Source organism: Gasterosteus aculeatus, chromosome Y, assembly GCF_964276395.1.
Source record: "Gasterosteus aculeatus chromosome Y, fGasAcu3.hap1.1, whole genome shotgun sequence".
Taxonomy (NCBI): domain Eukaryota; kingdom Metazoa; phylum Chordata; class Actinopteri; order Perciformes; family Gasterosteidae; genus Gasterosteus; species Gasterosteus aculeatus.
Window position 1 is genome coordinate 10,972,961 of NC_135709.1, and position 11,332 is coordinate 10,984,292.

General features: G+C 43.1%; 2 protein-coding genes across 2 annotated transcripts in view; one reads left to right on the forward strand and one right to left on the reverse strand.

Moving 5' to 3' along the window:
• Nucleotides 1–3,631: 3,631 nt before the first annotated feature.
• Nucleotides 3,632–5,467, forward strand: LOC120812858 (interleukin-17C-like). Its single transcript, XM_040169066.2, has 3 exons — nt 3,632–3,646; nt 3,732–3,886; nt 5,107–5,467. The coding sequence occupies exons 1-3, from the start codon at nt 3,632–3,634 to the stop codon at nt 5,354–5,356; spliced, it is 420 nt and encodes a 139-aa protein (XP_040025000.1). The 3' UTR covers nt 5,357–5,467.
• Nucleotides 5,468–7,895: 2,428 nt separating this feature from the next.
• LOC120812803 (U3 small nucleolar RNA-associated protein 4 homolog) overlaps nt 7,896–11,332 on the reverse strand; it is a 9,688-nt gene continuing 6,251 nt past the window's right edge. The window contains exons 11-15 of the mRNA XM_078097986.1: nt 9,850–9,999; nt 9,679–9,774; nt 9,381–9,566; nt 9,171–9,281; nt 7,896–8,196 (exon numbers count right to left, since the gene is read on the reverse strand). Of these exons, the coding sequence (XP_077954112.1) occupies nt 8,080–8,196; nt 9,171–9,281; nt 9,381–9,566; nt 9,679–9,774; nt 9,850–9,999 (660 nt within the window). The 3' untranslated portion in view covers nt 7,896–8,079. The remainder of the gene's footprint in view (nt 8,197–9,170; nt 9,282–9,380; nt 9,567–9,678; nt 9,775–9,849; nt 10,000–11,332) is intronic.

An 11,332-nucleotide genomic window follows, 5' to 3' on the forward strand; every position in this document is an offset into this window, starting at 1 on the left:
TGATAAAAAACCATATGCCCTCGTCCCCGAAGTACCTCCCACCTTGACCTACTTATGCAAATGAACATAACACCATGTGACCAATAAACGACAATACAAGTAAAGCATAAATACAAAATACACCAAATTAACTTTAACAGGAAAAGAAAAAGAAATAAGTAAGGCTATAAATTAACTTAAACCCAAAATAAACAAAAATAAAAATATAGCTCCAACAGTGTTGATGAAGTCCAGAACGGAAGAGGGATAGGAATCAATGTCCGTGTGGGAGTCCAGTGTGGCCTGAGTGGCAAACACACTCCAGTCTGTGTGCTTCTGTAGGGCAGACTCTGCCGCTCCCTCTGGCCGTACTTTAACTGTCCTCACTGTGGGTTTCACACGTTTGATGAGTGGTGTGTATTTCGGGAGAAGAAACAAGGAGAGGTGGTCAGACTGTCCTAGGTGGGGGAGGGGGCTGCCTTGTAGGCATCGGCGATGTTGGTATAGACCTTGTCCAAAGGCTTGTCTCCTCTCGTGGGGCAGGAGACATGTTGGTAGAATTTGGGTACAGTTTGAGTACAGTCTTCAGGTTGGAGTGGTTAAAGTCACCCGCAACAATGAAGGCTGCCTCCGGATGTAAAGTCTGTTGCTAATGGCAGTATGCAGTTCTTTCATTGCCAGTTTAGCATTAGCATCCAGGGGGATATAAGCTGCAGTCACAACAGTAGATGTAAACTCCCTGGGCAGATAGAACGGTCTACACCTAACCATGAGATACTCAAGGTTAGAAGAGCAGTAGCAGTAGTAATTATAATTAAAATGCACAATGTATACACAATACAAAAAATAGCAGAGCCGGACATTCACAAATTTGAGAATTAAATAGAAAAAAGAAAGTACAGCACACAAGTATATACAGTGTATGTGAATATAAAATACAATTAAAACAGTAGTGCTGCGGTATTAAATTAAGAGAGTTCAATTAAACAAGGACTTAGCCGGGGGTGATGTTGTATAGTCTTATTGCAGTTGACAGGAATGTTTTCCGGTGTCTGTCCTTGTGACAGGACAGCTGGATCATCCTGTTGGAGAAGGTGCTCCGCTGTCCCTGCAGTAGGTGGTGAAGAGCGTGGTCCTTGTTATCCAATGTAGGCAATAGTTTTTTCAGTGTCCTCTCCACCACTGGTTCTAAATGCAGCCAATGATCACTAGCTTCTTGAGTGTGTTGGTGTCACCAGCTCCAAGAAAACGAGTTGACTCATCCCCTTCTTGTACACAGCCTTGATGTTGGCCTTTCAGTTCAGTCTGTTGTCGATGGAGACACCCAGGTCCACCACCATCTCTCTGGTCTTGGTCATGTTGAGAGTCAGGTGATTTCTACCGGCCCACTTCACAAAGTCCTGCACTACTGCTCTATACTCCTCCCCTCTGTTCCTTATACGCCCGACCAGATGTACCAGAAGTTAGTGACCAGGAAGGGAGACAGGACAGTTCCCTGTGGGGTTCCAGTATCACTGACCACCACATCAGACAGCACACGGCCCTGTTGGACAAACTGTGGTCTGCCCGTGAGGTAGTCAGTGATCCAGGAGACGGTGGACGCATTAACCAACACCACCCGCAGCTTCTCACTCAACAGGAGTGGTTGGATGGTGTTGAATGCACTGGAGAAGTGCGAGAAGTGGAGAAGAAATTCTGACGGCGCCTGCGGTTCCATCTAGATGTGACTGGGATGCAGCAGGTAGATGATGGCGTCACCCACCCCCACATTAGCCTGGTAAGCAAATTGCAAAGGTTTCCAGTGATGATTTCACCTGCGGTCAAAGGTGGGCCAAGACCCACCCTCTCCAGCACCTTCATCACATGGGATGTGAGGGCGACTGGTCAGTAGTCATTGAGGCCAGGCAGAGTTGTCTTCTTTGGTACTGAGACCAGGCACAACGTCTTCCACAGCACCCGGACTTCCTCCTGCTTCAGACTCAGGTTGAGTTGAGTAAACTATGAAGATGTGACCATATGTGTGCATATATGACATATAGTACGCCATTTTGAGTCTGTAAGGAGCAGGAATAGCTCAACCCTAATCAATCCAAATTTCATTCAGAAAAAAAGCATTTTCAAAGTTGTGTACAGTTGTTGCATGATTTGTGTATAGAACTGTGTATGATTTGAATTATAATTATAATTTTGTACTTGTTTGTGCCCTTAGTGAGGTTGACATACAGTATAATGGTTTGCCATCTTATGGCCACCTAGCAGTGTTACTGGGACAGTCATACAAACTTCTGCTGGAAATTCTCTTGGCACAATAACCAAGAGAGATACAAAAAATTATTTCATTTTTTTTAATTTGATGTCATAGGTTGATGAGGTACAACCCTGTATTCAAAAAGTTGTTTTAGCTCATTAAAACTAGTAGTCCGACACACATGGCATGGCCTGTGTGGGATTTTCCATGGCTCATTTCCTTGTTATGATTGATTGTATTTCTAACTTATAAACAAACAAATAGACAAAGTGTCTTTTATTTCTTATGGTTCAAAAATGAATATATAAAAGTGAAATACATCTTTATGTGCCCAGAAACAAAGAAATATGTTTGGAATAAATACATTAGTACAAAGTGATATATGCAAGTAAATATATTCAGTCAAATGTGGGCAACTGTGGGTGAGTGGAGTCGTCCTCCAATCAGAGGATTGGCGGTTCAATCCCAGGCCCCTGCTAACCCATGTGTCCTTGGGTAAGACACTTAACACTGAATGCTAGTTACTGATGGTGGGACTGTGTATGGTAGCACCTGTCATCAGTGTGTGAATGGGTGAATGATGACATGAAGTTTTAAAGTGCTTTGAGTGGTCAGAAGACTAGAAAAGCTCTGTACAAGTACGGTCCATTTACCATGTGAATTTGTTCTCAAACAAAAAATGCATAAATAATAAGTCCTGGGTTAAACGGCTAAATAAATGAATAAAGACATATCAAAATATCAACATTCATAATAGAATTAGCCTTACTCAAACAAATGTATTGAACAATGCAATAAACATAGACAGAGACACATTCAGACACACTTATAACAACATACGTTAAAACAAAGGCACTTATAAATTATGGGACAATAAATAAGGGATATAAGGAAGGATTTAGTTGGGGTTGGTAAGAAGTTGCCTTACTCAGCAATAGTTGTAAAAGCATTATGTAAAGATTATTCCTTAATACAGCACAATGTCATAAATACATGTAAAAGCAATGAAAGCCGTGGGCTGGATGTTGTAATTATGGCATCACTTCAGGTCAAAGGTCAAGAGGCCGCTCTTAAAATAGATTTCATCAGCAGCAGTTTCTGGTTTCAGTACTTGGTTTTTGTTCGGCAGCATATTTACCAGGTGCCGTCAGCCTCTCGGCGCTCAAGTGCTCGGGTGTGTGTGTGTCTGTGTAGAAAATTCCTCGGCCACCCTCAGTACGAGACCGCTCTCATACCTACCTGCTGCAGGCTCCTTTCACTTAGGAAACAGGAAGTATACAAACTAAACGGCCTTTCCATTTCCTCATGCTGGTTTTTCCCACCTGGGCACTCCATAAATAGCAGACAGGTGAGGATGGATGCTGGTAAAAGAAAGAATAGTCAGCCAGAAGAGAGGGACAGAGGATGGACATAAAGCAGGTGAGAGGGACACACAGGACAGAGCTCATATTGGCTGCATCCACTGCAGCTGTCTGTCTGTCTGACTGTCTTTCTGCCTGGTCAGGCAGCGGAGAGGAAGCTGAGGAGCCCCTACCCACAGCCTCACGAGTTCCCGACTGCGGCGTTGTCCAACTCTTTGGCCTCTTGCCCCGTGTCGCTTTTCCCGCAGCAGCCGCCTCAGCACGTCCGAGACAGGTCCCTGTCACCATGGAGATACGTGTGAGTATCATCCTGACGCAGCTTGCATGTATTTAATTTCAAACTGATTTTAGACGCAGAACATGTATGACGCCAGTTAACTGCTCAGTTAGGTTCCAGCTGGAAACAAAGACCCGATGGAGACAATTTGAGAATAGAAATAGAAGCATATTTGTTGCAGTGATCTGAAGATCTTTTTATCCTGCCGCTGGGATTGATTTTCCTTTATGATGGAATTGTAGTTAAACCCGAAAAGCTCACTGAGCTCTTTAGATAGACATTCATACTGTAGCTCCATCAGGAGGAGTCACAGTTCAAGATCGGCTGCGGAATGTTGTGAGGGCAACCAAGATATCAAATCATGTCAGGTTAAAATAAGGAGAACCCATTTGTTAGCATGGGATAGAAATATGCAGCCATAAAACGTAGGCAACATTTATGTAAATATTTAACAACAAATGGCAAGTTCCTCTGGAAGTGGAATTCACATTTGCACAATATTTGCGCATCCCCGTGACCTGTTAGTGCGCATGCCGTGGCACACCCTGCACCGCTTGGTGCGTGAGAAGGAAAAGTCCCCTCTTCATACAATACTGCTTTGCTGCCACATATCCACTGGGAATGAGGTAAATGACGTCACCGAGCAAACTGTGCAGTAATCCCTGGCACCGTATCAACAGGCTGTTTGTCGGAGACTGGGAATTTTTCCTCTAGTTTCCGAAGCTTCTTCTGTTTTCATTCTAAGCAGATCACTGATCAGCTTGGTATTGTTATATATCAAGCTGATCAGATATATATCAAACCAAGTGATCCGAGTGTTTCTCCACTGTGCGTGGTGTGTGTTTCAATCGAAGACAAAGCAGTTGTGTTTTATTCAATGTGACCCAGAAAGCAAACCAGCCGACCGGTTCACCCATTATAAAATATAGACTACACCACTGAAGCAAACCGTACGCTACATCTTAAACGTTCGCATTAAAGTATGTTTCACTCTTGGCTGAGGCCATGACGAGATGTCCACTTCAAAAGAAAAATGTGCACGTTTATGTCACGTTTAATCACAGTTGTCAAACTAGATCTCGAAAAAAACTTTACCGTTAATGTATATTTACTGTTGGTGTAGGAAAAGAAGTTACATTGCTAGCTACAAGAAGCTAGCATTGAAATGAAATGCAGTTTTATGAAAGCATAATGGATGTTTCGGGAAAAGCGAATCACCAACTCATCTCATTCGTTTCCAGGCGTGTCACAAAGGAGGATCACTTTCCTTCCAGCTACTCCGAGGCTCAGTGCTTGTGTTCCGGGTGCGTCCTGATCCAGAACAACAAGCATCCGGTGGAGAGCCACGACTACAACTCGCACCCTGTGACGCAGAGCAGGGTGTTCCTCAAGAGGGAGCTGTGCGACGACGGGAGGAGGTACTACCTGAAGCCGGTCACTGTCAAAGTAGCTGTGGGTTGCACCTGCACCCGAGCCAAGAGCTACAACTAACCAGCTCTACCATTCATGTTGTGTTTGTTCTAAAATGCACCAAGTCCCCTGAAAAGTCTGAACTAGGGGTGTCGGCTCTGATCAATTCATTATATATTAATGTATATATATATATATATATATATATGTAGAGCCAAAATCACAAATTGCAAATGCATCAGAGGGCTTTAAAGTCGGTACACACGCGACATCCCCTGTCCAGAAACCCTCACATCTACAGGAAAGACTGAACAGACTGCAATGGATGTCATGTGTACAGAATGAACAACGTAAAAGATGTACAATACATTCAATCCCTATAACAGAAATTATTCTAATATTACGAATAGTGAGCCAGGTGTACGCCAAGACCACTGCAGAGACAACCACCCCCAGATATAATCACCATCAGATATAACTACCGTAAGATAACTCCATGATTCTGGATTCCAGGGCAATGGCAGAAACTATATCATCAAGTGACTGAGTTTAACATCAGGAAGTTGCTGGTCCTCAACGTTTTGATCTCCTTAAAACATCTTCATGTCTTACTCATCTGTCTTGATAGGTACAATTGAATTGATTCAATTGATTAGTGAGCAGACATTGGACAGCTGAGGGAATTTTGGTGCAGCATGCTCGCTAATAGAGGTTTGACACAGCCGACACCCCTGGAATTATTTCACCAGTCATCTTTTTATTGGCCTTTTTATTTTCATAATGGATGACATGATACATTTAGAAAAGGTTTGCAGAATTTGTTTACAGCTCTGCCTAGTGCAGTGTTTTTCAACCTTTTTTGCGTCAAGGCACACTTAAGACACAGAAGAAATCGGAAATGATATGAAAATCAATCCCAAACATAGTTTCAGCATGAGCATAATATACTCTAAGAAATCAGGGAAACGCGTGTTCTATTTGTTGTGTTTTATTAAACTTAACATCATCCTAATGCCAAGATGGCACAGGCTTTATGCCCAGGTATCTCTTAAGCCTAGTTTATGCTTCTGCGTTTTCGGAGCGACGCAGACGCAAGCCCCCCTTGCGTGTCCCTTGCGTCGCTTTTCACACCTCCTTGCGTCCTTGCGTGCGTCGAAAGCGACGCAAGCCTCCCGCAGCGCACCAGGCTGCGATTGGTCCGCTAACTACGTCCTTTACGGAGTCTTACATTTCCGCTTTCATAGCCCGATACCGCCATTATTAAAACGAAGAATGTTTACGAGAGAACGGAGCAGATTTAAGAACTTTTGTCGGAAGAAATGCGTAAATATGACCGCTTATACAAGCCGTCATTGGCGGGTTGTAGAAGCGGGTTGGATTCATGGAGGGAGATCGCCGCAAACGCTGGTCGAGAGGAACAAAGTTGTGGAGGAAAATACGGGACATATGTGTCCGCGATGAAAAGCAACAGTGTCGATGCATGGGGCAATAAAGTATATGATAAATAAACAAACAAATAAATAAATAGACGTGACTCTCTAGGTCGTCTTCAACAAAACACGTCACTCCGCCTGTTGTTCTGGCGGTGAATTGCTCTGCAACACACGCAGAACCATGAATTGAAACGAGTGCGTCGACGCAACGACGCAGACGAAAAACGCAGAAGCATGCGCCGGCCTTAAATATCACTTTTTTAAATTGTCGCCTCAGCAAATCTGCCTATTAATTAGGCTGCGTATCGCCACCCACAGGCAGAGGGGAGTATTGAGCCTTCATGCCACCAACAGCGCGACGACACACACACACAAGTTGGCTCTTTTTTTTTTCACCAATGAAGTGACAGTATGTAAAAAATGATTTTTTTTCACGGCACACCTGACAGGTTGAAAAACACTGGCCTAGTTTATCCAACATGAATCTTTTCATATTGATGGCATTGTCATCGGAGAAAATTGCTATTGTATAGTTTTTCACAATATTATTTAACTGCGTATAATATCTGAATTATTATCTATTTATTTGGACAGTTTCGCATGTGACGTGTTTGAGCAATGGAAATATTTAAAATGCTGATTAATGAGTGCATCAAGAAAACATTGTACGAAGAACATATGTTGAATATATTCAAGGTTTTGTCCCAATGGGACATATGTCTAAAAAAGACAATAGGTTCAGCTTCTTTGAAGCAAAATAAAAGGAAAATGTATTAGAAAGAAGTAATTGTTTTGCCTGCTCATTCAAAGATGCTGGTTGCTAGGTGGGATTACCAACCTGACACAGTGGAAAAGTCCCAATTATCACTGGGTTTCGGTTATTTCCAGTTAGGGAAGCACGACATTCCCCTGGGGTTTGACACAAGAGCTGGGTATTCTCGCATATTATTCAGGCTTTGTAGTGGTCCTGTCCAATGTGGGGTTTGGTCTTAAAAAACGCTTTTGTGACATTCTGCTTTACTTGAAATTGCAAAAAGAAGGAAACCCAAATCATACTGAAATACAAAAAAGGACATGGTTACAGTTATTTCTGATTGGATTCTTGCTATACAATAAAGCTATAGGCAAGAAAAGTCCCGGAAACAATGCCCTCCTTCTCAAATTTTAAAGAAAATATCTTCGACACATAATATCCAAAAGCTTTAATACTAAACAAACGGCACCTTGTGGATTTGCAGTTCTGCAGACGTGGCTAAACACTGAATTACTTTTTATTTCATAACTCACAATGTATACATAAAAAAAATTCTGAATTGATTCATGTATTACTTTATCAAAGTCAGTTTTACAAAAGGGGTGAAGACACTTCCTTTATGTAGCAAACTTCTTCTGGCGAACAGGAGCAGGCAGCTGAGACACGATGTCCAGCAGGGGGCGCTCCACCACCACTAGAGAATGATCCTCCAACAGACTCACACACAGGAGGTGCTGAAAATCAGGAGAACAAACTAAATCAGAAAAATGTTACTGAGTGTAGTTCATTTAAAGAAGTTGAATACGTTTTAGGCATAGCAATATAAAACCGATATTAGAGAGGGAACTTTGACCTGGTCTTACTACTAATAGGGCAATAACAGGACAGGCTGCAGCGTGTCACCCGCTCAGCAGAGAGGGTTATCGGCCGCAATCTGCCGTCCCTCTAGGACTTGTTTGCTTCTAAGACCCTGAAGCGAACTAAAAAGATCATAGCTGACCCCTCTCACCCCAGACAAAAACTGTTTGTGCCCCTTCCATCTGGCAGGAGGCTGAGGTCCATCAGGACTAAGACCTCCCGCCACACAAACAGTTTCTTCTCGCCGGCAGTCAGGCTCATTAACAGCTCGGTCCCCCACTGACTGACTCTGACATTCCATCGGTAACTTTCTTTCACACGTCACTTTCACGTGGCACTTTCTGTTCGCTGGTGCACTTTATTTTATTTTTACTTTAATTCCTTTATTTTTAAACTAACCCATAGCCTTATAATACTAACCCATAGTATTATATTTCATTTTATTTCTCTTGCACTGTTGTCTTGACGTCCATTGTCGTACTGTCTGCTGTTGTGCACCAACCGTCAAGTCAAATTCCTTGTATGTCTGACATATTATGGCAATGAATGTTTCCTGATACTAGCGGACTTTGGGACAGTTTAAATTAGGGACGGTGACTTTTGTGCGTGTACATACATACATACATACACACACACAAGTTCTCTCTGCATAAAAACTCCAGATGCTGATGGGTTTGTGTTCTGCCAGCCAGCTACCAAAGTAACAACAAGTAAAACCACAAGTTCAAAAACTAGTCGTTTTACAATGTATGTTGTTAAAATGACAAATTAAGCACCATTTTAAGCTTTGATTTGATTTATTTCGTGGAATTGTGGAAGCAGAGTGCCACTGTGCTCAGGGTAACCCTACCTGGAAATCTTTGCATATCTTAAAGCCATGGCTGTGTAGGACCCTATCTGGCTCAGGCAGACTCCTCAGGGCCATCTGATTGTAGAGCACATTCTTAGCTTCAGGGAGGGGCTGCATGTGGAGACAGAACACAGAAACATAGCATCACCATCCAGAAATCTGAAAGAGACATAACAGCGATCAAGCACCACTCGTTGTTCATCGACATACCAGACTCTTATCGATGATACAGAACATAAACATGTCGTGCACGATGATGTGAGCTGGATTTTTAGGATTGAAGGTGACATGGGTGATGGGGGTGTCCCTCTCCAGCCACATGGAGTGCAGTCCTTGTTTCTGCAGCCTCCGACTCCACTCTGTGTACTCCTTCTTCACCAGAGAGTACTCAAAGATCTACACACACACACACACACACACACACACACTTTAGGTTTAACAAACCTTTTGTCGTACTCTTCTCATAAAGGGGAGAGCAGAAGATGAAGGAGTGGAATGCCGTGTTTACCTGCTGGTCAGCATGCACCACTACCAGGTTGCTGGTTGTAGGGTGGATGGCCATGGCAGTGGGACATGAGCCGTACACTGGGACTGTACAATGAAGCTGAAGACGGACAGACATTGGATGTTTTTGCTTTGGCTACAAATTAAGATTTGGCTGAGAGGGAATTCAAACTGACTTCAGCTTGTCAAGGTTGTAGACATGGACCTCACAGTCGGTGTTAGCTGTAGCGAGCCATTTGCCGTTATCACTGGCAGACAACTGGTGCACCGGCTGTCTGCAGCCTGGAGAGCACACACAGGGGACTGGGTTTAGTGACTTGGCATTTTATGCAAACAGATTCAGTGTAGTAAATGTACATTTGTGAAAAAATGGAATAAACTTGCTCAAGGGGTTCCAAAGATTGGTACCCCCAATGTCTAAACCAGTGGTTCTTAACCTTGTTGGAGGTACTGACCCCCCACCAGTTTCATATGCGCATTCACCGAACCCTTCTTAATTGGAAAAATACAATTCAAAACATAGGTATATATTTTACTGGTGCACAAAATGAACCGTGCATCAACATCAGTGTTCAAAGAACAAAACCATTAAAACTATTTTTAATACTTCTGCCAGTTTTGGAGGCAAGGTTTTTGTTGCCAACGCATGCCTGTGCAGAATACAATGAGTAACAATGATGTGTGGTGCATCGGCTTTCACTAGCGCACCAAAACCAAACTTTCTTCCCAGCATGACTGGAGCTCCGTCCGAACAAACTGCAGAAACCATATCCCACAAAAGATTGTTGTCTTTGAAGAAGTCATCCACAAGTTTCTTCACATCGGCTGCCTTAGTTGTTGTCGTAAGAGGCTTACAAAATAAAAAATCTTCCTTTATCACGTTGTCTTTCACATAGCGCACAAATACAGCAAGCTGGCTTAGATTGGAAACGTCTGTGGTCTCGTCCAGTTGAAGGCTGAATTTTGCCGGGCTTGAAATCAGATCTGCAACTACTTGAGCCAAGATGTCTTTGCTCATGTCCTCTATTCTGTCGCTAATGGTGTCATTTGAAAGAGGAATTTGGGATAAGTGAACTTCAGCCGCTTTTCCCAGCATGATATTCGCCATCTTCAACACAAGATGGTTTTATGAGTGTTTCACCAATAGTGTGTGGTCTGCCCTGCTTTGCGATCAGGTAAGCAACTTCGTACGATGCTGTGAGGATCGGTTTGTTGATGGGTACAAAGCCGAGAACAGGCAGAGTAGCCTTTTCATCAAATCTGCCTCTCTTCAGCTTGAATTCAGCGAGCGTTGTGTTCTTGTATTGTCCATCTCCATGCAGCTTAAGGAAGTGTTCTCTTAGTTTTGCCGGTGCTAGACTAGAATTGCTCAACTTGGCATTGGCAAATCATGCAGTTAGGACGCTGACTCCCATCACGTTCCATTATACATGTGAATCCATATTGTACATATTCGTCCGACCACTTTCTTTTTTTGCTCGACATAGTTAGTATGAAGGGATTAAAATATTAAGAAAGAAATCACACGACGTACCATCACAACAGTCACAATTTGACTACTGAGCGCGCCAAATTCCCTGCAGCACAGATAGGCCAAGCGATGTTGCGTGATCACCTGCAGCCAATGATGGCCAAGCGGGGCGTGTAATCACGGATCA

Coding starts and splice junctions, on each gene's coding strand:
- LOC120812858 (XM_040169066.2), top strand. Junction 3,887..5,106: donor CTGTCACCATGGAGATACGT/GTGAGTATCATC, acceptor ATTCGTTTCCAG/GCGTGTCACAAAGGAGGATC.